This window comes from Schistocerca piceifrons, chromosome 11, assembly GCF_021461385.2.
Source record: "Schistocerca piceifrons isolate TAMUIC-IGC-003096 chromosome 11, iqSchPice1.1, whole genome shotgun sequence".
In the NCBI taxonomy this organism is placed as follows: Eukaryota; Metazoa; Arthropoda; class Insecta; order Orthoptera; family Acrididae; genus Schistocerca; species Schistocerca piceifrons.
This window is the reverse complement of record NC_060148.1, coordinates 62,236,964-62,263,325: the sequence shown is the minus strand read 5'-3', so window position 1 is coordinate 62,263,325 and position 26,362 is coordinate 62,236,964. Positions and strand designations below refer to the sequence as shown.

At 45.9% G+C, this 26,362-nt stretch overlaps 1 protein-coding gene across 1 annotated transcript in view; it reads left to right on the top strand.

Annotated features, from left to right (window-relative positions):
• The window catches only part of LOC124720315 (guanine nucleotide-binding protein subunit beta-2), a 144,814-nt gene that overhangs the window by 102,618 nt on the left and 15,834 nt on the right, over nucleotides 1-26,362 (top strand). The window contains exon 6 of the mRNA XM_047245620.1: nucleotides 9,933-10,134. Within this exon, the coding sequence (XP_047101576.1) occupies nucleotides 9,933-10,134 (202 nt within the window). The remainder of the gene's footprint in view (nucleotides 1-9,932; nucleotides 10,135-26,362) is intronic.

Genomic DNA, 26,362 nt, shown 5'->3' with positions numbered 1-26,362 from the left:
GAAGCGGTTAATTCCATAAATTATCTGGGAGTAGACATTAGGAGTGATTTAAAATGGAACGATCATATAAAGTTGATCGTCGGTAAAGCAGATGCCAGACTGAGATTCATTGGAAGAATCCTAAGGAAATGCAATCAGAAAGCAAAGGAAGTAGGTTACAGTACGCTTGTACGCCCACTGCTTGAATACTGCTCAGCAGTGTCCGATCCGTACCAGATAGGGTTGATAGAAGCGATAGAGAAGATCCAACGGAGAGCAGCGCGCTTCGTTACAGGATCATTTAGTAATCGCGAAAGCGTTACGGAGATGATAGATAAACTCCAGTGGAAGACTCTGCAGGAGAGACGCTCAGTAGCTCGGTACGGGCTTTTGTTGAAGTTTCCAGAACATACCTTCACCGAGGAGTCAAGCAGTATATTGCTCCCTCCTACGTATATCTCGCGAAGAGACCGTGAGGATAAAATCAGAGAGATTAGAGCCCACACAGAAGCATACCGTCAAACGTTCTTTCCACGAACAATACGAGACTGGAATAGAAGGGAGAACCGATAGAGGTACTCAAGGTACCCTCCGCCACACACCGTCAGGTGGCTTGCGGAGTATGGATGTAGATGTAGAAGGAAATTCATTCTATTCGAACTGAGAATATGTTCGAGAATACGCATGCCTATAGCAGTTTCTTTGGCTCTTGATTGTATAAACTAGAATCATTTGTTGTTGTTGTGGTCTTCAGTCCTGAGACTGGTTTTTAGCAGCTCTCCATGCTACTCTATCCTGTGCAAGCTTCTTCATCTCCCAGTACCTACTGCAACCTACATCCTTCTGAATCTGCTTAGTGTATTCATCTCTTGGTCTCCCTCTACGATTTTTACCCTCCACGCTGCCCTCCAATACTAAATCCTACATCCTTCTGAATCTGCTTAGTGTATTCATCTCTTGGTCTCCCTCTACGATTTTTACCCTCCACGCTGCCTTCCAATACTAAATTTGTGATCCCTCGATGTCGCAGAACATGTCCTACCAACCGATCCCTTCTTCTAGTCAAGTCGTGTCACAAACTCCTCTTCTCCCCAATTCTATTCAATACCTCCTCATTAGTTATGTGATCTACACATCTAATCTTCAGCATTCTTCTGCAGCACCACATTTCGAAAGCTTCTATTCTCTTCTTGTTCAAACTATTTATCGTCCATGTTTCCATACATGGCTACACTCCATACAAATACTTTCAGAAACGACATCCAGACACTTATATCTATACTCGATGTTAACAAATTCCTCTTCTTCAGAAACGCTTTCCTTGCATTGCCAGTCTACATTTTATATCCTCTCTACTTCGACCATCATCAGTTATTTTGCTCCCCATATAGCAAAACTCCTTTACTACTTTAAGTGTTTGATTTCCTAATCTAATTCCCTCAGCATCACGCGACTTAATTAGACTACATTCCACTATCCTCGTTTTGCTTTTGTTGGTGTTCATCTTATATCCTCCCTTCAAGAGTATCCATTCCGTTCAACTGCTCTTCCAAGTCCTTTGCTGTCTCTGACAGAGTTACAATGACTTCACTGCTTGCTCAATATACAGATTGAATAACATCGGGGAAAGGCTACAACCCTGTCTCAGTCCCTTCCCAACCACTGCTTCCCTTTCATGTCCCTCGACTCTTATAACTGTCATCTGGTTTCTGTACAAATTGCAAATTGCAAATGATGCAGAATCATTTATGCCAGCAAATATTATGTATGCATGGAAAATAAACCATAGTATGATCAACATATTCACCGTACAATTCGGAGATTGCAGTAGGCACATGAAAACGTAATCAGGAACACAATTCAATGGATCGACCTTCGGCGTCATGTCATGTCAGGCAGTTTTTAACAAACGTGCACTAAGGCAGTGTTGTTTGTGCTTTATAATGGCCACACGTAAGCAGTTGAAGGTTGCTCTAACAGTCCACAGGTGTACTGCCGGTCCATAGTGTCCAACGGGCACAATATTCCGGCGATCAGACATGTTGCCACCGTCAGGTGCGCTGACGAACTGAGCTCCTGAGGGCGGCCGGCCGATTTAAATCCCCCCCCCCCCCCCCCCGGCTTGGGATTCTATTGTTGATCGCCTCTGTATCAGAGTGGCAGTACTGAAATGTACCGCTGTCCTCGGATGGAAGAAGTTCAGAGATTACCAGACGACTAACTGTGATATCTTCAGTGGCTTCCATTTTGAACTAGTTGGTGAAATTCCAGCAGTGCGGTTTTATGCCGCACATAGCTCATGCAGCAAAATTAATGTCAGGAATTTTCATCACTCTCGTTTATAATTGAGCGGACGATTTGGATGGGATTCGGTTAATGAAAAGAGGACATACAATAGAAGGTGTATTTCCCCGAAACAATTAATTAATTGTAATGAATTACACTATTGTTTACAAATTACAGTGACACAAACAATCAAACTGCTTACAGTATGAGGTAATAAAAATGTGAAATGTGAACAGAGAAACTTATTTGTGTCGTTTGAATCACTGACAAACAAACTTTACAATTTGATACTTTGACAAATAATCGTTGTGCATTAAACTACATACTTTCACCTAATACAGTTAAATTTTTAAATGTGAAGCACAAATGTGTAATTAACAATTAAATTTTCAGTTGAAGTTACTCCTTCCTATACCTTCTTTAAAGAGTGATAAAATTTTCAACAGGTATCTCAGCTAAAATTGCCCTAAAATCCTTAACACAACACGTACATGAGTAAATATATGTACGGCAAGGTTCAACATTAACAGCGCAAACACATACAAACTCTCGCCAACATGGGCCGCTTGCCGGCCAAAACATGTTACGACTACAGCAGCGGGCAAATTTACACAGGCCACCTTGCAATCTTGCCAAAATGAGTTTACACGAAGGAGGAAGAAAGGGGGGGGGGGGGGTAAACACAATAAATACCATACGCAAGGTCACTTGCCAAACTTCTACTAAAATACAGTATAAAAAGCTCTCAATTAATGACAAATCCGGGATAAGCCCGGCAATATTGCACCTGAGCGCTAGTAGCCAAAATAAGGTTGACAGATACCAAGGTCTGACATCATCTTAGGGCTAACTGGCACAACAAATAAATAAAAGGACAGACAAATGACAATGCCCAGCAATTTAAATAAAATAAGTAAGCACGAGGCTAAAAGCAATTGCTAGCAACTTAACAAGCACACATAAAAATATCAGACTGCTGCCACATCACAAAACAGAACAGGCGCGCGCGCAGTCCCCAGCAAGCCAGAAAACCAACAACACACGCTCCAGCCTGACCACAGCAATTTCAACGCAGAATCAGGGCGCGTGAGCACACCGGGTCCACGGCAAACACACACTGCCAAATAATTCCCACCAACAGATAGGGCTGCCCCCCGGGCGGGAAAACAGGGACGACGACCGGGTACAGACCAGCAGAAAACTCGACACCCAGACCTGGCTAAAACCGAAGCACGCAGAAAATATGAACAAGCTGAAGTAAGGGGAAGCAAGGTGAAACGAACCCGGAGACGCAGACCGGACAGAGCAAACACACACAAAAACTGGCCTTCAGGCCTTACAACTCCTGAGTACGGAAACACAAGCGATATCGTGGCACCCTTTTCAGAGGCGGAGAACGTCTAGCGATTGCGTGCGGGAATCCATCAGTTGTCAGCTACACCACATCATCAACACGCCACACTGCCCAGCGCCCAAATCAACGAGGCCCGCCAACAACGAGACCACAACTCCGTGCCGGGGCGGAAGGCAAGGTACCAACCACCAGCTCGGTGCGAACCCAGCTGCCGAGCCGGGCGCGCCGCGAAAAACGCTCCAGAGGGCAGCAACCACCTCAGCGTCTGGGCAAGCCGAACCAGACGGAAACAGAAATACAAGCCGCTATCGATAGTGCCGGATACGCAACGCGCCAGAGAAATGGCACAGTCATCACAGTACTATGTCACCTAAGATTGAGAGCATGTTACGTTTTCCAGTAGATAATGATGCGTCATTCCTTTCGACTCATCGGAAGTAAACACATAACCAGTTGCCAAACACTTCTTTATTACAACCAATGCTGTTAATGAAACCAAGAGTAACACGATTATAATAAAATTCAGCCGGCCTACAGAACCAGCTGCAGTACTCACACTGGAACATTAACGCATTTAAATGTGACAGACCCAGATGTCTCAAAATTTACTCAAGCAATTTTCACTAATTAACATAATGTTCATCTTAGTACTACTCACAGGTACGAGGGTCACATACATTTCACGGCCAGAATACAGGGTGATTCAAAAAGAATACCACAACTTTAAAAATGTGTATTTAATGAAAGAAACATAATATAACCTTCTGTTATACATCATTACAAAGAGTATTTAAAAAGGTTTTTTTTCACTCAAAAACAAGTTCAGAGATGTTCAATATGGCCCCCTCCAGACACACGAGCAATATCAACCCGATACTCCAACTCGTTCCACACTCTCTCTAGCATATCAGGTGTAACAGTTTGGATAGCTGCTGTTATTTCTCGTTTCAAATCGTCAATGGTGGCTGGGAGAGGTGGCCGAAACACCATATCCTTAACATACCCCCATAAGAAAAAATCGCATGGAGTAAGATCAGGGCTCCTTGGAGGCCAGTGATGAAGTGCTCTGTCTTGGGCTGCCTGGCGGCCGATCCATCGCCTCGGGTAGTTGACGTTCAGGTAACCTTTTTCGTAGGACTCTCTATACAGTTGGTTGTGGAATTTGCAGCTCTCTGCTAGCTCTGCGAGTCGATTTTCCTGGGCTGCGAACAAATGCTTGCTGGATGCGTGCTACATTTTCATCCCTCGTTCTCGGCCGTCCAGAACTTTTCCCTTTGCACAAACACCCATTCTCTGTAAACTGTTTATACCAACGTTTAATACACCACCTATGAGGAGGTTTAACACCATACTTCGTTCTAAATGCACGCTGAACAACTGTCGTCGATTCACTTCTGCCGTACTCAATAACACAAAAAGCTTTCTGTTGAGCGGTCGCCATCTTAGCATCAACTGACGCTGACGCCTAGTCAACAGCGCCTCAAGCGAACAAATGTACAACTAAATGAAACTTTATAGCTCCCTTAATTCGCCGACAGATAGTGCTTAGCTCTGCCTTTTGTCGTTGCAGAGTTTTAAATTCCTAAAGTTGTGGTATTCTTTTTGAATCACTCTGTATAATAATCGGATATTAAATAGTCTTAACATGTAGCCGTTACAATTTTTACGTTGAAAATTAGTGATGGACACGAGCACACCGAAAGGTGCTACCAGGTAGAGGGGATTCACGGAGGAGAAGGTAAAATGGAACTATACTCAACTTTGGGCTACAATTAAGCTTCCCGAAAACCACAATGCTCCACCGGAAAGATCGAACTGCAGGGCACTAACAACGTAACCACAGACACCGATCTAGGTCCTTAAATTTCCCTCTTCCACCGTGATAGTCCGATCGGAGTTTGCTCTCGTCGACCACTACCAATGTCCTGAAATATATATATATATGAAGATGGTATCTGTTCTTACAGACATATCTGAAAGAACAGATACGATCTTCATATACAGGGTGTTACAAAAAGGTACGGCCAAACTTTCAGGAAACATTCCTCACACACAAAGAAAGAAAATATGTTATGTGGACATGTGTCCGGAAACGCTTACTTTCCATGTTAGAGCTCATTTTATTACTTCTTTTCAAATCACATTAATCATGGAATGGAAACACACAGCAACAGAACGTACCAGCGTGACTTCAAACACTTTGTTACAGGAAATGTTCAAAATGTCCTCCGTTAGCGAGGATACGTGCATCCACCCTCCATCGCACAGAATCCCTGAGGCGCTGATGCAGTCCTGGAGAATGGCGTATTGTATCACAGCCGTCCACAATACGAGCACGAAGTCTCTACATTTGGTACCGGGGTTGCGTAGACAAGAGCTTTCAAATGCCCCCATCAATGAAAGTCAAGAGGGTTGAGGTCAGGAGAGCGTGGAGGCCACGGAATTGGTCCGCCTCTACTAATCCATTGGTCACCAAAGCTGTCGTTGAGAAACGTACGAACACTTGGACTGAAATGTTCAGGAGCTCCATTGTGCATGAACCACATGTTGTGTCGTACTTGTAAAGGCACATGTTCTAGCAGCACAGGTAGAGTATCCCGTATGAAATCATGATAACGTGCTCCATTGAGCGTAGGTGGAAGAACAAATGGGCCCAATCGACACATCACCAACAATGCCTGCCCAAACGTTCGCAGAAAATCTGTGTTGATGACGTGATTGCACAATTGCGTGCGGATTCTCGTCAGCCCACACACGTTGATTGTGAAAATTTACAATTTGATCACGTCGGAAAGAAGCCTCATCCGTAAAGAGAACATTTGCACTGAAATGAGGATTGACACATTGTCGGATGAACCATTCGCAGAAGTGTACCCGTGGAGGCCAATCAGCTGCTGATAGTGCCTGCACATGGTACGGAAACAACTGGTTCTCCCGTAGCACTCTCCATACAGTGACGTGGTCAACGTTACCTTGTACAGCAGCAACTTCTCTGACGCTGACATTAGGGTTATCGTCAACTGCACGAAGAATTGCCTCGTCCATTGCAGGTGTCCTCGTCGTTCTAGGTCCTCCCCAGTCGCGAGTCATAGGGTGGAATGTTCCGTGCTCCATAAGACGCCGGTCAATTGCTTCGAACGTCCTCCTGTCGGGACACCTTCGTTCTGGAAATCTGTCTCGATACAAACGTACCGCGCCACGGCTATTGTCCCGTGCTAATCCGTACATCAAATGGACATCTGCCAACTCCGCATTTGTAAACATTGCACTGACTGCAAAACCACGTTTGTGATGAACACTAACCTGTTGATGCTACGTACTGATGTGCTTGATGCTAGTACTGTAGAGCAACGAGTCGCATGTCAACACAAGCACCGAAGTCAACATTACCTTCCTTCAATTGGGCCAACTGGCGGTGAATCGAGGAAGTACAGTACATACTGACGAAACTAAAATGAGCTCTAACATGGAAATTAAGCGTTTCCGGACACATGTCCACATAACATATTTTCTTTATTTGTGTGTGAGGAATGTTTCCTGAAAGTATATATATATATATATATATATATATATATATATATATATATATATATATATACACTCCTGGAAATTGAAATAAGAACACCGTGAATTCATTGTCCCAGGAAGGGGAAACTTTATTGACACATTCCTGGGGTCAGATACATCACATGATCACACTGACAGAACCACAGGCACATAGACACAGGCAACAGAGCATGCACAATGTCGGCGCTAGTACAGTGTATATCCACCTTTCGCAGCAATGCAGGCTGCTATTCTCCCATGGAGACGATCGTAGAGATGCTGGATGTAGTCCTGTGGAACGGCTTGCCATGCCATTTCCACCTGGCACCTCAGTTGGACCAGCGTTCGTGCTGGACGTGCAGACCGCTTGAGACGACGCTTCATCCAGTCCCAAACATGCTCAATGGGGGACAGATCCGGAGATCTTGCTGGCCAGGGTAGTTGACTTACACCTTCTAGAGCACGTTGGGTGGCACGGGATACATGCGGACGTGCATTGTCCTGTTGGAACAGCAAGTTCCCTTCCGGTCTAGGAATGTTAGAACGATGGGTTCGATGACAGTTTGGATGTACCGTGCACTATTCAGTGTCCCCTCGACGATCACCAGTGGTGTACGGCCAGTGTAGGAGATCGCTCCCCACACCATGATGCCGGGTGTTGGCCCTGTGTGCCTCGGTCGTATGCAGTCCTGATTGTGGCGCTCACTCACGGCGCCAAACACGCATACGACCATCATTGGCACCAAGGCAGAAGCGACTCTCATCGCTGAAGACGACACGTCTCCATTCGTCCCTCCATTCACGCCTGTCGCGACACCACTGGAGGCGGGCTGCACGATGTTGGGGCGTGAGCGGAAGACGGCCTAACGGTGTGCGGGACCGTAGCCCAGCTTCATGGAGACGGTTGCGAATGGTCCTCGCCGATACCCCAGGAGCAACAGTGTCCCTAATTTGCTGGGATGTGGCGGTGCGGTCCCCTACGGCACTGCGTAGGATCCTACGGTCTTGGCGTGCATCCGTGCGTCGCTGCGGTCCGGTCCCTGGTCGACGGGCACGTGCACCTTCCGCCGACCACTGGCGACAACATCGATGTACTGTGGAGACCTCACGCCCCACGTGTTGAGCAATTCGGCGGTACGTCCACCCGGCCTCCCGCATGCCCACTATACGCCCTCGCTCAAAGTCCGTCAACTGCACATACGGTTCACGTCCACGCTGTCGCGGCATGCTACCAGTGTTAAAGACTGCGATGGAGCTCCGTATGCCACGGCAAACTGGCTGACACTGACGGCGGCGGTGCACAAATGCTGCGCAGCTAGCGCCATTCGATGGCCAACACCGCGGTTCCTGGTGTGTCCGCTGTGCCGTGCGTGTGATCATTGCTTGTACAGCCCTCTCGCAGTGTCCGGAGCAAGTATGGTGGGTCTGACACACCGGTGTCAATGTGTTCTTTTTTCCATTTCCAGTAGTGTACAAAGCATACTCAGTTGCAAGAAGCAACACCATTCAAGGGGTACATACATAGTCCCCACTCATTCCGTAACAAGAAGTAATATACACTGAAGAGCCAAAGAAATTGGTACACCTTTCTCATATCGTGTAGGGCCCCAGTGAGCACGGAGAAGTGCCACAACACGACGTCGCATGGACTCGAGTAATGTCTGAGTGATTAAGGAGTTGACACCACGAATCCTGCAGGGCTGTCCATAAATTCGCAAGACTACAACGGGGTGGAGATCTCTTCTTGAACAACACTTGCAAGGTGTCCCAGATATGCTCAATAATGTTCATGTCTGGGGAGATTGGCCAGCGGAAGTCTATGACTCAGAAGAGTGTTCCTGGAGCCACTCTGTAGCAATTCTGGACGTGTGGGATATCGCATTGTCCTGCTGGAAATGCCCAAGTCAATCGGAATGCACAGTGGACGTGAATGGATGCAGCTGATCAGACAGGATGCTTACGTACGTGTCACCCGGCAAAGTCGTGTCTAGACGTATCAGGAGTCCCAGATCACTCCAACTACACCTGCCCCACACCATTAGTGAGCCTCCATCAGCTCCATCAGTCACCTGCTGACATGCAGGGTCCATGGATTCTTGCGGTCCCCTTACCCATACACGTTCATCGGCTCGATACAATTTCAAACGACACTCGTCCGACCAGGCAACATGTTTCCAGTCATCAACAGTCCAATGTCGACTGGCCGAGGTGAGGCATGACGCTGTTTCGTGCAGTCATCAACGGTACATGATGGGTCTTCAGCTCCGAAAGCCCATATCGACGATGTTTCTTTCAGTGGTTTGCACACTGACACTTGTTGATGGCCCAGCGCCGAAATCTGCAGCAATTTGCGCAAGGGTTGCGCTTGTGTCTCTTCAGTCGTCGTTGGTCCCGTTCTTGCAGGATCTTTCTCCGGCCGCACCGGTGTCGGAGATTTGATGTTTTACCGGATTTCTGATATTCGTACTCGTAAAATAGTCGTACGGGAAAATCGCCATTTCATAGCTACCTCGGAGATGCTGTGTCCCATCGCTCCTGCGCCGACTATAACACCATGCTCAAAGTCACTTGCCATTGTAGCAGCAGTAACCGATCTAACAACTGCGACAGACACTCGTTGTCGTGTATAAGCGTTGCCGACCGCCGAAATATTGTGCTCGTTGGACACCATGAATCGGCAGTACACCTGTGGACTGTTCGAGCAACAAATACGCCGGGAGAAACTGAGGAATCACAGTTGAAGTTTGTCTAATGTGTGGTGTTGCAGATGCCTGTGGGACCTGGAGGCCGGGAAGCGCAAGATGGATTTCCAGGGCCACTGCGGGGACGTGGTGTCCATCTCGCTGTCCCCGGACTGCAAGAACTACGTGACCGGCTCGGTGGACCGCACCTGCAAGCTGTGGGACCTGAGCGAGGACAAGTGCCGGCAGATGTTCCTGGGCCACGAGGCCGACGTCAACTCCGTCTGTGTGAGTAAAGCCCGTGTTACACGATGTGCCTAAACCGTACACCTATGCACCAACGCCCCTAACGAGCATACCTGTAACTACAGACTGGCTCACTTCCGACCTATTACAGCCAGGGGCGGGCAAACGTCGCACGCGGCTCGTGAGCGCACAGCGCTGCACGTGTGCTGCTCGCGTGCAGTCGTCAAACGGGGCAGTGGCGACAGCCGGCAGGTTGCGGCAGTGTAGTACCGGGCTAAGCTGTGGACGTTGATGAGAAGCGACCACTACGTTGTGAACGTTGTATTTCAAGAAACGGAAAATGCAGAGTGAATCAAGGAAACGCAGAGGTGGAGATTTGCTATCTTTTAAAAAGGGATGGGAGAATCATTTTTTTTCTTTGTGCAAAGACGTGAAAATTCGAAATGTATAACATGTGACAGTATTCTCGCTGGTCAGCGGAAGTTTAATATTGAACGCCATTATAATAAATTTCAATATGTTCCCGTACTTAGTGCAATATAAGAGTAATTTCTCAAGCGATTTGGGGATATATCATACTTATCCCAAGGTTTTGAATAGTTCTCGAGACAATTTGCTATATCTGTAGATGATATTCATCCCAGTTTGCAAATGGAGTTAATAGATCTGCACTGTGGATTTTACAGCATAATTCTCGTCTGAGAGACAAGTTCCTTTTCGCAAGACGTTTAATAGATCTTTATCACGACTTTCCACAGCAAGAGTTTCCTCGTCTCCATCGTGAAGCCGCGAAGATAATATGTTTGGCTTGACATACGTTTGTGACAGATTTTTTTCTGTTATGAAAATTAATAAGACTCGGTTAAGAGCAAACATCAGTAATGAAAATTTACATAACAGTTTGCGTTTGTCTTACGTAGAAATTTTGTTCCAGACATTAAACGTATTGTAAACTCGACCTGTGATAATTAAATAAAACGTATCGTAGGTAATATGTTCTCTTTCAAACCACGATTTCTTTCAAGCAGCCGGCCGCGGTGGCCGTGCGGTTCTAGACACTGCAGTCTGGAACCGCGTGACTGCTACGGTCGCAGGTTCGAATCCTGCCTCGGGCATGCATGTGTGTGATGTCCTTAGGTTAGTTAGGTTTAAGTAGTTCTAAGTCCTAGGCGACTGATGACCTCAGATGTTAAGTCCCATAGTGCTCAGAGCCATTTGAACCATTTTCTTTCAAGCACTCCTACTAACCTTATCCCTTCATTTAATAAAGCAGGCCAGGAAACAAAACGAATTACAGGGGAAGAAGCGGAGAGACGGTATGGTGGGGAGTGAAGAGAAGCGGGTGGCCAGCTTGCCCCTGTGTGCGCGCAGAACACCTGTTAACTGCACGCCTGCAAGTGCATCGCACACGTGCAGGATTCCTGCCCGCCCCTAATTACACCATCCGCGCAGGATATACCTAGCGCGTGTGCGCAGCAGCAGCAGACTGTACACGCGGAAAGAAAATATATGTCTATGTCCTGATGTCTTGTAAAGCTAGGCGCAAATTGAGTAGCGCATAGCGCGTGTGACGTGACACGACACTACAGCGCGACATGCACGTGCCGCACGGGTCGCGCGGGTGCAGCGCATATTGCGAGGCGTACACCGTACTTCGCACGCGCCGACTGGCGGCGCTCTGCGCTGACAGAACCGAAGCGCGCGCAACCTGGTATCTTCCTCAAACGATTTTACAGAAACTATTCACTGAAAATATTTTATTTGCCGTACTTGTAGCATTATATGTCAGCTTCGTGGCGAAGTGCCCATCACCTCGCTAATGGCCATTCTTATTGTCATGTACTCATTTTAGTAAGATACTACGCAAAACTCAAAAAGTTTGCAACGAAAATTAGGGGTCGCTATGATTTTGCGTTTGGTGCGTATTACACCGTATGTTGTTGCGTATGAAATTTAGCTAACATGTTGAATTTTTCTTTAGACTTGGGAGGAGGTCTCTATTTGTCTCCGATCTCGAGAAAATGGAACCTATGTAGCGCGCTCACTTCCGATCTCACGCCCGCGAGAATGAAATACTCGCAACATCTCTCATATCTCCTAAACCGCTCGAGACATCGAAACGAAAGTGTGGGTAATGATAGCACACAAGGAGAAGAATATTTTGCCAAGTATGAAAATAAATATGAAATTTTTTCTCTTATGTTACTGCAAACCGACGCTATAGCGTTTCTCCTAAGTTATTGAGCTCTATGATTGCCAATTACTTCTTTAATGAGGCACTCCGTTTCATAATTCTGTCGCAATAGCTACAGTGAGGTGAGTTTGGCAAATTACACTGTGGCAAAGGAAGTACAATTAAACCTGTCATGAAGAGGAATGTGGCCGTTACTCATAAATGGTGATGCTTCTTCGAATCAGAAAAGGTTAACCACTAACACAAAAATAGATTGCCAATTCTGTTGGAATTTTGGTGGAATCCCCGTAACCCATCGTATTTTTAACACTGAGCGACTGGAATGGAAACTTACGAAAGGATTTTCTTCCTTCTCTTGATCTGAGCAGTATTAAGACAATGACGAGCGTTTCTTCAGGCGGAATGATTGGCGCATGCCAGATGCTGGTTACTCACCTACGGCTTGCCAAACTGACAGTGTGTGATCGCGAATAAACTAGTTGTTATTGAGACAAATAAACAATTGATCTGTCGCACAACACAATGGTCAGTGTATTGTCAGCAGCTGAGGATAATGCGCGCGACAGGAATGCACAAGCTAACCATGTGTGCCTTGTGAGATGGCGTTCGAAAAACAGTGTCGTGAAAGTAGATCTGCCTTTGTCAGCAGCACATTTCAACAAATTAAGTATATCTAACCATAACACTCTTTTAGGATATTCCTACTTTCGTAATAATACCGACCATTTTCTTCATTTGTGTAGCCTGTTGTTGTGTAATTAGTTTATTAATGCTGGTAATGTGCATGTAACAATTGATATGTTTTTTCTCATCATATTTTTTCTCATCATGGCGAACCAATTAAAACATTGTCATTTGTGACTGCTTTTCAACTGTTTCTAGCTTGTAGTGAAAATGTGATGTTCACATGCATGTAGTACAGTGTGGCCGTGCACATTATTACATCCATATCCAAGCGCCGGCCGGGATGGCCGAGCGGTTGTAGGCGCTACAGTCTGGGGACTAATGGTCTCATAAGTTAAGTACAAGTGGCTCTGAGCACTATGCGACTTAACTTCTGAGGTCATCAGTCGCCTAGAACTTAGAACTAATTAAACCTAACTAACCTAAGGACATCACACACATCGATGCCCGAGGCAGGATTCGAACCTGCGACCGTAGCGGTTGCTCGGCTCTAGACGGTAGCGCCTAGAACCGCACGGCCACTCCGGCCGGCCATAAGTCAAGTCCCATAGTGCTCAGAGCCATATCCAAGTAATCATAGTGAGACTTCTATACTTCAGACCTTGGACGCTTTTTACCAGGAAATTACCCCTTTCCAAATTTTTGTAACAGATCGTACAGTTACTCCAACATACTAGGCAGCGAGAAGATAACGTTGTTTTACTTTCATGCCCTGCTTCTTAATCACATGATTTTATAATACTTCTTGCTTCCTTATTCACTACCCTCTGTCCGTTCTTGCGATCTGAAAACATCGTGGAGGCATATGATTCAATTCCAGCGGCAAACGGCTCACCTGTTACTGAAGTATGCATTTTTCTTGACAGAATAAAAACAAAACAGATCAATACAGATATAAATAACAGAAAAGTATAACGTACTAACGAAGAAAGCTGGAGCGTCTAATTGGCGAAAAACGAAACACTACCCAAAGGCAATGAAATGTAGTACACAATAAGGCAAAATTCATCTCGTGGGCAATACTACCACTGCTCATATGCGCCGTGCCGATGTGAGCACATAGCCGGGCTACTTTTCCGCTTCCCGCCTCAAATTTCCCCTGGCGCAGGCGCGCGTCGCGTCCCAGTCGCGTCGCGTCCCAGTTTCCGCCGCGGCCCCATTTGACCCTGTGTGACGTCACAAAAAGGCGCACTGCGCTGCGTCGCGCTATACGCGACTCAATTTGCGCCTAGCCTAAAAAGAGTCGTTCGTTCTACCGCGCGCAACTCAAGGGCGACTGTATGATATACTGAAGCGTCATACGTTCAAATTATTTGTGAACTCAAGGTTCCTGTTTATAAAGAAATTCTTTTCTACCATTATGTGTTAAGTAATAGATTTTCTCTAATGTAGGTTAGTACTGTTCCGAATTACAGACGCAACAGTTTTACATTACGACACTTGATTACACAGGTGTATGTATATCGAAATTTACATTTATACAGCATATTGCACATGGAGGATCCACTTGTTTTTGGAGCTACTGTCCTGGCAGTGACAGTAAATCTTCGGATTAGGGCAGAACGGCGACGAAAACGAAAAGTCAGACGTTGTTGGGATCGACCCTGGCTGACAAGGAGGATGGAAGGCAGGGAAATATATTCACTGTTAATGAAAGAACTGAGACCCGAAGAACCGCAAGATGGACACGGCCTGTTTCGAGAAGCTGCTGTCTATTATAGAAGATGGAAACAGAAAGTGTGACACAGTCATGAGGGAGGCTATCTCACCTTCTAGAGAGTAAGAATTATATGGTTATGTTTTGTGATCATACCGACCTAGATTACTAATAAAATACCGGTGAACGCCTTGTTATGTTGCTGGCAGGTTGTAACATTACGTTTCGTGGCGAATGGGGAATCTTTTAAAAGTCTGGCTTTTAGCCACAGAATAGCACAGCCCACCATTTCAAAAGTTGTTGTGGATGTATGCACTGCAATTTGCAACACATTAAATGACCAATACTTAGGTGACCTTGTGTTATTTTTCCAAGTTTGGACTATTCTCAGAATTTTGCAGTCCTCGTCTGTCGCACTGGGACAAACTGCAAGGACTTTCTCCCTTTCACTCCCAGTTTCTCTTTTCTGGCATGTTGAAATCAAGCAAGAGGTGCAATTAAATCAAACCTGAACTTTTGTGAACTAAGGCATTACGATACATATCGAAAATCGCCGTATAATGTTATATGCATATTACTCAGAAGGAAACAATTTCCTCGCTGTATGCCTGATTTCAGACGCTTAATTCCTCTCTGTTCCATTTCATTTCTAGAATAGAAACCTATCAATAGAAAAAATCCTTTCTCGAACAGCTAGTATACAGGGTGTTACAAAAAGGTACGGCCAAACTTTCAGGAAACATTCCTCACACACAAAGAAAGAAAATATGTTATGTGGACATGTGTCCGGAAACGCTTACTTTCCATGTTAGAGCTCATTTTATTACTTCTCTTCGAATCACATTAATCATGGAATGGAAACACACAGCACAGAACGTATAAGCGTGACTTCAAACACTTTGTTACAGGAAATGTTGAAAATTGTCCTCCATTAGCGAGGATACATGCATCCACCCTCCGTCGCATGGAATCCCTGATGCGCTGATGCAGCCCTGGAGAATGGCCTATTGTATCACAGCCGTCCACAATAAGCGCACGAAGAGTCTCTACATTTGGTACCGGGGTTGCGTAGACAAGAGCTTTCAAATGCCGCCATAAATGAAAGTCGAGAGGGTTGAGGTCAGGAGAGCGTGGAGGCGACGGAATTGGTCCGCCTCTACCAATCCATCGGTCACCGAATCTGTTGTCGAGAAGCGTACGAACACTTCGACTGAAATGTGCAGGAGCTCCATCGTGCATGAACCACATGTTGTGTCGTACTTGTAAAGGCACATGTTCTAGCAGCACAGGTAGAGTATCCCGTATGAAATCATGCCGGTGAATCGAGGAAGTACAGTACATACTGACGAAACTAAAATGAGCTCTAACATGGAAATTAAGCGTTTCCGGACACATGTCCACAAAACATCTTTTCTGTATTAGTGTGTGAGGAATGTTTCCTGAAAGTTTGGCCGTACCTTTTTGTAACACCCTGTATAAGAGACTGCTGCAAAAAAAAAGTTTCTTTTCTGCATTTGTGAAACCTGTTTACTGAAAAAAATGCAGAAGATCCCCAACGCGATAAATCTCCAACACGAACGTCCGAAATTAGCCACTAGACACCTAACAATAACCAAACGAAAAGCAGGAATCACCGTGGTACACCCTTATGCGCATGCGCAAATTGTCGCTGCCTACTGCGCATGCGCGGATTGACGGCAGTTTAGAACTGCTCTCTATTCCTGCGTGCAGATAATGTGTCTGCTAATTTTCGTAGTTTCACCCGCTCTACCGCTAGATGGCTGTCGCGATAGCCCAGTAGCGTTCGCGGCGGATCGTCGTGTGATACCGGCTTAGGGCGCCTCTCTCTGACAGGAAGTGAACGACCGCTGGACCAGACTGCGGCTGTGAAGGGGCCCACAAACACACGAGTGACAGTTCACTCTATGATAGCCGCGCGCGCCGTACGATTGTTCGCCTGCCTAGGTTACTTCCCTTCAATTGGACGCTCCCAACATTCCACTGTTTCCTTTATTTCAGCCAGCCTCAGTAGTGTCGTTGGTGTGTGTCGTTACGTTCAAAAAATGGTTCAAATGGCTCTGAGCACTATGCGACTTAACTTCTGAGGTCATCAGTCCCCTAGACCTCTGAACTACTTAAACCTAACTAACCTAAGGACATCCAGACTGAAGCGCCTAGAACCGCTCGACCGGCCGTCTAAGTTCCTTTGTTCGTTTGTCCCGTTTTTGTCACTGTTAAAAAGCTAACCATTGAAGAACATGTGTTTTTAGTCGAACAAGTGCTCAAAGCTGGCGGTAAATACGCAGTACTAGTTCGTGAAACATTCTATTCAGTTTTCCCAGAGACAACACTCAGCCGGTCGGAGTGGCCGAGCGATTCTGGGCGCTACAGTGTGGAACCGCGAGACCGCTACGGTCGAGGGTTTGAATCGTGCCTCGGGCATGGATGTGTGTGATGTCCTTAGGTTAGTTAGGTTTAACTAGTTCTAAGTTTAGGGGACTTATGACCTCAGCAGTTGAGTCCCATAGTGCTCAGAGCCATTTTTGACAACACTCGCACATCGCGATACTGTGCGAGATTTGATTAGCAAATTTCGAAGTACAGTTTCAGTGACAGATACACCGAGAAGTGGTCGGACTAGCGTTTCGTCTGAGGATAAACTGCTCGATATTTCCGATAAATGTCCACGAGTCCGGACAAGTCAGTAAGAAAACTCGGCCAGGAAATCGATGTTAGTGTCGGAACGGCCCACACAGGAAAAAATTTGAAATTTCAAGTTCAAGTGTATGTGAAATCTTATGGGACGTAACTGCTAAGGTCATCAGTCCCTAAGGCTACACACTACTTAACCTAAATTATCCTAAGGACAAACACACACACCCATGCCCGGAGGAGGAGTCCAACCTCCGCCGGGACCAGCCGTACAGTCCATGACTGCAGCGCCCTAGACCGCACGGCTAATCCCGCGCGGCATTAGAACTTTTCCCATACAAAGTGACAGTCGTGTAAGAACTGGAAAATACTGATCATGGCAGGAGACTGCATTATTGTCAATGGTTCAAAAATTTCGTTCAACAAAATGTAAGGGATATTCTTAATGAAACGTTTTTCACTGATGAGGCGTGGTTTCACTTATCCGTGTACTTGAACTCGCAAAATTCTCGTATGTGGAGTGCCGCAAATCCATTGTGTATTCATGAGGAACCAAAATTGGCTCTGAGCGCTATGGGACTTAACTTCTGAGGTCATCAGTGCCCTAGAACTTAGAACTACTTAAACCTAACTAACCTAAGGACATCACACACATCCATGCCCGAGGCAGGATTCGAACCTGCGACCGCAGCGGTCTCGCGGTTCCAGACTGTAGCGCCTAGAACCGCTTGGCCCCTCCGGCCGGCCCATGAGGAACCACTTCATGCAAAATTCTCGTGTGTGGAGTACTGCAAATATATTGTGTATTCATGAGGAACCACTTCATTCTGTGAAAATAGGTGTTTGGGTTGCAATTTCTAGACGTTGGATTGTGGGTCCCATATTTTTCAACGGTACAATAAACGCACAACGATACTGCAGTGATATTCTGTGTCCATTCATAGCAGAACTTGTGTTAAGTGAAATACTGATCGGTTATTTTCAACAAGATGGTGCAGCCGCGCATACAGCTCGCGTTTCAATGCCACTGCTTGTTTTTGTGGTCGCATAATTTCACAGGGACTTTAGCTTCCATGATCGCCTGACCTGACACAACCTGACTTTTTTTCTGCGGTGCAGCGAAAGCAAGTCTACTAAAACTGTCCAAAATCTATCGATGAATTGAAAACTGCAATGTCCACTTTCACTGCTTCTATTAGAGAAGAAATGTTACAGCTTGTGTTTGGAAACATGATTAGACGAATCGAATTGTGTATTCAACACCAAGGGGGACACTTTCAACATTTAATGTGAAAATTTGTAAGTAAAAGTGAATATTCAAAAATTATTAACTTTTATTCCACCGAGTTTCATTTCGGTATATTCACGGCGGCATACGGCACGCCGGCCGGAGTGGCCGAGCGGCTCTAGGCGCTACAGTCTGGAACCGCGCGACCGCTACGGTCGTCGGTTCGAATCCTGCCTCGGGCATGGATCTGTGTGATGTTCTTCGGTTAGTTAGGTTTAAGTAGTTCTAAGTTCTAGGGGACTATTGACCTCAGGAGTGGCCGAGCGGTTCTAGGCGCTACAGTCTGGAACCACGTGACCGCTACGGTCGCAGGTTCGAATCCTGCCTCGGGCATGGATGTGTGTGATGTTCTTCGGTTAGTCAGGTTTAAGTAGTTCTAAGTTCTAGGGGACTGATGACCTCAGGAGTGGCCGAGCGGTTCTAGGCGCTACAGTCTGGAACCACGTGACCGCTACGGTCGCAGGTTCGAATCCTGCGTCGGGCATGGACGTGTGTGATGTTCTTAGGTTAGTTAGGTTTAAGTAGTTCTAAGTTATAGGGGACTGATGACCTCAGGAGTGGCCGAGCGGTTCTAGGCGCTACAGTCTGGAACCGCGCGACCGCTACGGTCGCAGGTTCGAATCCTGCCTCGGGCATGGATGTGTGTGATGTTCTTCGGTTAGTCAGGTTTAAGTAGTTCTAAGTTATAGGGGACTGATGACCTCAGGAGTGGCCGAGCGGTTCTAGGCGCTACAGTCTGGAACCGCGCCACCGCTACGGTCGCAGGTTCGAATCCTGCCTCGGGCATGGATGTGTGTGATGTTCTTCGGTTAGTTAGGTTTAATTAGTTCTAAGTTCTAGGGGACTGATGACCTCAGGAGTGGCCGAGCGGTTCTAGGCGCTACAGTCTGGAACCCCTCCACCGCTACGGTCGCAGGTTCGAATCCTGCCTCGGGCATGGACGTGTGTGATGTTCTTAGGTTAGTTAGGTTTAACAAGTTCTAAGTTATAGGGGACTGGTGACCTAAGCAGTTAAGTCCCATAGTGTTCAGAGCATATGGCACGCGCGGCTAACAATCATACTGCACTGCAGACAGACTTTTGTGAACACCCCGTATAACGTGGTGTTGATGCTACGAGCAGGGTTCTGAAATCGTTCGCACACCAATATAACTGGTACTGCATTCTGAAGAAATTTTTGTAAGTTCCATGAACAGTAAGACCAAACTTCAATTTCTCGCTCTGCAGCGGATGTGTGTTAGTATGAAAGTGCCTGACAAATTAGAACTGTGCACAGCACCAGGACTCGAACGCGAGACCCTTGCGTTTCATTGGCAGGTGCGCTGGCCGCTGTAGGATTGCTAGGTCTGCAAGTTCCACAGGTGAACTTCTTTGAAGATTGGAAGATAGGAGATGTGAGTCGATCTCGGGTAGAGCATTTGCTCGTGAATGGCAAAGGTCCTGGGTTCGAGTCCACAGTGCTGGGAAGTTTGGCAGCCGCATGTGATTACGTCAGATGGAACAGAAATCTTATCGGTCCCTACTGGGATTCTGTCATCAAAGAAGCAATCAACATCAGACTGTGCAAGAGCCAGGACAGCAGCTGTACACTTAGAGGTGTGTAGGAACGAGAGTTCAGATGGCTCTGAGCACTACGAGACTTAACATCTCAGATCATCAGTCCCCTAGACTTGTTGTTGTTGTTGTTGTTGTTGTGGTCTTCAGTCCAGAGACTGGTTCGATGCGGCTCTCCATGCTACTCTATCCTGTGCAAGCTCCTTCATCTCCCAGTACCTACTGCAACCTACATCCTTCTTAATCTGTTTAGTGTATTCATCTCTCGGTCTTCCTCTGATTTTTACCCTCCACGCTGCCCTCCAATGCTAAATTTGCCCTTGATGCCTCAGAATATGTCCTACCAACCGGTCCCTTCTTCTAGTCAAGTTGCGCCACAAACTCCTCTTCGCCCAACTCTATTCAATACCTCCTCATTAGTTATGCGATCTACCCATCTAATCTTCAGCACATTTCAAAAGCTTCTATTCTCTTCTTGTCCAAACTATTTATCGTCCACGTTTCACTTCCATACATGGCTACACTCCATACAAATACTTTCAGAAACGACTTCCTGACACTTAAATCTATACTCGATGCTAACAAATTTCTCTTCTTCAGAAACGCTTTCCTTGCCATTGCCAGTCTACATTTTATATCCTCTCTACTTCGACCATCATCAGTTATTTTGCTCCCCAAATAGAAAAACTCCTTTCCTACTTTAAGTGTCTCATTTCCTAATCTAATTCTCTCAGCATCACCAGACATAATTCGATTACGTTCCATTATCCTCGTTTTGCTTTTGTTGATATACATCTTATATCCTCCATTCAAGACACTGCTCATTCCGTTCAACTGCTCTTCCAAGTCCTTTGCTGTCTCTGACAGAATTACAATGTCATCGGCGAACCTCAAAATTTTTATTTTTTCTCCATGGATTTTAATACCTACTCCGAACTCCGAACTTTTCTTTTGTTTCCTTTACTGCTTGCTCAATATACAGATTGAATAACATTGGGGAGAGGCTACAACCCTGTCTCACTCCCTTCCCAACCACTACTTCCATTTCATGCCCCTCGACTCTTATAACTGCCATCTGGTTTCTGTACAAATTGTAAATCGCCTTTCGCTCCCTGTATTTTATCCCTGCCACCTTTAGAATTTGAAAGAGAGTATTCCAGTCAACGAACGTAGGTTTGGCTTTCCTTACTCTTTCCTTAATCTTTCTTCTAAGATAAGTCGTAAGGTCAGTATTGCCTCACGTGTTCCAATATTTCTACGGAATCCAAACTGATCTTCCCTGAGGTCGGCTTCAACCAGTTTTTCCATACGTCTGTAAAGAATTCGTGTTAGTATTTTGCAGCCGTGTCTTATTAAACTGATAGTTCGGTAAATTTCACATCTGCTTTCTTGCGGATTGGAATTATTATATTCTTCTTGAAGTCCGAGGGTATTTCGCCTGACACATCTTGCTCACCAGATGGTAGAGTTTTGTCAGGACTGGCTCTCCCAAGGCCGTCAGTAGTTCTAATGGAATGTTGTCTTCTCCCAGGGCCTTGTTTCGACTCAGGTCTTTCAGTGCTCTGGCAAACTCTTCACGCAGTATCATATCTCCCATTTCATCTTCCATTTCCATAATTTTGTCCTCAAGTACATCGCACTTGTCTAGACCCTCTATATAATCCTTCCACCTTTCTGCCTTCCCTTCTTTGCTTAGAACTGGGTTTCCATCTGAGCTCTTGATATTCATTCAAGTGGTTCTCTTCTCTGCAAAGGTCTCTTTAATTTTCTTGTAGGCAGTATCTATCTTACCCCTAGTGATAGAAGCCTCTACATCCTTACATTTGTCCTCTAGCCATCCCTAGACTTAGAACTACTTAAACGTAACTAACCTAAGGACATCACACACACCCATGGCCGAGGCAGGATTCGAACCTGCGACCGTAGCAGCAGCGCGGTTCTGGACTGATGCGCCTAGAACCGTTCGGTCACAACGGCCGGCGGAAACGGGAGCTCGATGCTGAAAGACTACAGAGAAACGAGCCGAGTTATCTAGTCAACCGTCTAATGTAATCACCAGCATTGCTGATGTACCTCCATCAAAGACATCGACGTGGCAGCATATTGAGGTCCTATGTCTCTGCAGTCGGCCCCGATAGCTGAGTGATCAGCGCGGCGGTCTGTCACGCCAAGGGTCCCGGGATCGATTCCCGGCTGGGTCGGAGATTTTCCCCGCTCACCGACTGGGTGTTGGGTTGTCGTCATAATCATTTTATCATCACCAGTGGAAGGCAACGGGAAACCACCACTGGAATCACTTCCCTAGACGCTCATGCGGTGGACCTCTCTGACGAGGCTTCCCCCCATGGCAATGCCTGCCGTAAGGCAGAACACAAAGTTTATGTATGTTTCTGTGATGCCTCCGTGACATAACTCTGCCAACTAAATAAAGTACCACAAGCCTTACAGAACACTCCTGTTGATGATAAAGGAGGAGATCATCGAAAGTTTGAGATTACACACAAATATGACGTGGCAAGTACACTACTGGCCATTAAAATTGCTACACCACGAATATGACGTGCTACAGACGCGAAATTTAACCCACAGGGAGAAGATGCTGTGATGTGCAAATGATTAGCTTTTCAGAGCATTCACACAAGGTTGGCGCCGGTGGCGACACCTACAACGTGCTGACATGAGGAAAGTTTCCAACGGATTTCTCATACACAAACAGCAGTTGACCGACGTTGCCTGGTGAAACGTTGTCGTGATGTCTCGTGTAAGGAGGAGAAATGCGTACCGTCACGTTTCCGTCGTTGGTAAAGGTCGGATTGTAGCCTATCGCGATTGCGGTTTATCGTATCGCGACATTTCTGCTCGCCTTGGTCGAGATCCAATGACTGTTAGCAGAATATGGAATCGGTGGGTTCAGGAGGGTAATACGGAACGCCGTGCTGGATCCTTACGGCCTCGAATCACTAGCAGTCGAGATGGCAGGTATCTTATCTACATGGCTGTAACGCATCGTGCAGCCACGTCTCGATAGATGGGGACGTTTGCAAGACAACAACCACCTGCACCAACAGTTAGACGACGTTTTCAGCAGCACGGACCATCAGCTCGGAGACCGTGGCTGCGGTTACCCTTGACGCTGCATCACAGACAGGAGCGCCTGCGATGGTGTACTCAACGACGAACCTCGGTGGACGAATGGCAAAACGTCATTTTTTCGTATGAATCCAGGTTCTGTTTACAGCATCATGATGGTCGCATCCGTGTTTGGCGACATCGCGGTGAACGCAAATTGGAAGCGTGTATTCGTCATCGCCATACTGGCGTATCACCCGGCGTGATGGCATGGGGTGCCATTGGTTACACGTCTCGGTCACCTCTTGTTTGCATTTACGGCACTTTGAACAGTGGAAATTACATTTCAGATGTGTTACGACCCGTGGCTCTACCCTTCATTCGATCCCTGCGAAACCCTACATTTCAGCAGGATAATGCACGACCACATGTTGCAGGTCCTGCACGGGCCTTTCTGAATACAGAAAATGTTCGACTGCTGCCCTGGCCAGCACATTCTCTAGATCTCTAACCAACTGAAAACGTCTGGTCAATGGAGGCCAAGCAATTGGCTCGTCACAATACACCAGTCACTACTCTTGATGAACTGTGGTATCGTGTTGAAGCTGCATGGGCAGCTGTACATGTATACGCCATCCGAGCTCTGTTTGACTCAATGCCCAGGCGTATCAAGGCCGTTATTACGGCCAGAGGTGGTTGTTCTGGGTACTGATTTCTCAGGATCTATGCACCCAAATTGCGTGAAAATGTAGTCACATGTCAGTTCTAGTATAATATTTTTGTCCAATGAATACCCGTTTATCATTCGCATTTCTTATTGGTGTAGCGGTTTTAATGGCCAGTAGTGTATATTGTTCTCTGCTCCTCTCTTTTCACGTCTTTACTGCAGCTGTTCCCATCACTGCAGGTTAGTTGGGACCACGTGGCTGGCTAGTGCTTCCCAAGGTAAATGCGCCAGTAAAACTGTTGCCCCGTATTACCGTGGAGTCGATGTACGAGTAGCGCACACCATAAAAAGTACCCTCATTATCGTACTTGACTATACTCTAGAGAGATTGGCTTCTGCTCCACGTGAAACGATACCCAATGAGGTTCCAGCAAACGCGGAAGAATACACGAAGGCCTTATTTCAGTAGTGGTACAAGTCCATTTTTGTTCATTTTGCGATACAGAGTCCTAAAGTTAAATGAGCGGTGAAAAATCTGCAGTTGAGACACCAGAAATATTCAAGCATATGGCTCCTTGCTAGAGATTGTAAGACGTGTATATTTCTATTGTCTATTGTCAAACCACAATTTATGAAAGATATTTATATTTTATTAATACGATTAAGTAGGAATAATTAATATTTGTCATTTTGGAAATAATTGTGGCAGCAGGGAGTGTCTGCACCAGAAAGCATTGTTGGCGGGAGAGACCGCACTTTAGCGTTCGTAGGAAGTCAGTAGTAAGCGAGAAGTGAAGCGAGTCGGTAGCAGGTCTGAAGCGAGAGGTTGAGAAGAGCGGTGTGCCTGCCAGCCACCAGCTGTGATTTACAAGAGATTATAAACGGGTGTACAGAGACATCAGCTAACTATTATCATAAGAGGAACTAATATTATTGAATTATTTTCTTTGAGAAACTCAGGACTACTGAAGGTATGTTTTCGCAATGCTAGTTGTAAGATTACTGTAAAAAGTAGGTCCCATTTGAACGTTTGTAAAATCATTTCATTCAGAATATAATTAATTTTTGCCAGCAATATTGCATTACTGATTATAATCCATCACAAAATTCATCAACGTAAAACTTTGCAAAATTTTATTGTTCTCAAGAAAAAGTTTAACTATGAATTACGCAATTTCAGTCAAATTAATTAAAGAATAACGTCAGTTTTGCTATTAAAGAATAACGTCAGCTTTGGTAATAAATACAGCCACTTTTTATGACAGCCCACCAGCAGCCAATAGTCCATTCTACGTTTCGTCGAAATAATCAGAAAATCACTTTTAATAAGCAGCATTTAAATTTGTGTGCGAAGATTGAGAAAGAGGATTAATTTCAAAGGGAAGATTTCATTTGTTATTATTAAGCAAGAGACAGAAATCCTAAGGGAAGGTTTCATAGGTTATTGTGGAAAGGAAGGTAGTCTAACAAAAGAGATATAGAGGAGACGGGAAGGTTCAAGATGAACCTTTGTTTCTGTTTGTTTGGATCATTAATTTCAGAAGCATTATTGGCAGAAAAGTGGAGGTAGGGGACTTGTACCGATATTGAAATAAGCCCTTCATATAGTGTAATGTTTACATGAGATTTATTCTTATGACGAGCGGAGTATACAGGGTGAAAAGCATTTAAACCGACAAACTCAAGGAGGTTGTAGGGGACATCAAAGCAAATATTTTTCCCTAATGTCATTTTTTCCTATGAGGATTATTTAAACCAGTGGAGGCCACATTACGCTCTTCAGTTGTTAGAGGCCGTATTACGATCTTCAGTTGTAGGCAACTGCTGTCCACCAGTGTAGCAGTGCATTGTCTCTGTTTACTAATGGAGCGATACGCCTGGAGTGAGTACACTGATATGGTTGGTGCGTACTATGTAGCGCACCACAACGGACGAGCTGCACAGCGGGTTTACCAACAACAATATCCTATGAAACTTCCTGGGAGATTAAAACTGTGTGCCCGACCGAGACTCGAACTCGGGACCTTTGCATTTCGCGGGCAAGTGCTCTACCATCTGAGCTACCGAAGCACGACTCACGCCCGGTACTCACAGCTTTACTTCTGCCAGTACCTCGTCTCCTACCTTCCAAACTTTACAGAAGCTCTCCTGCGAACGCTGCAGAGTGAAAATCTCATTCTGGAAACATCCCCCAGGCTGCGGCTAAGCCATGTCTCCGCAGTATCCTTTCTTTCAGGAGTGCTAGTTCTGCAAGGTTCGCAGGAGAGCTTCTGTAAAGTTTGGAAGGTAGGAGACGAGGTACTGGCAGAAGTAAGGCTGTGAGTACCGGGCGTGAGTCGTGCTTGGGTAGCTCAGATGGTAGAGCACTTGCCCGCGAAATGCAAAGGTCCCGAGTTCGAGTCTCGGTCGGGCACACAGTTTTAATCTGCCAGGAAGTTTCATATCAGCGCACACTCCGCTGCAGAGTGAAAATCTCATTCTGGAAACAATATCCTAATCGCCGTA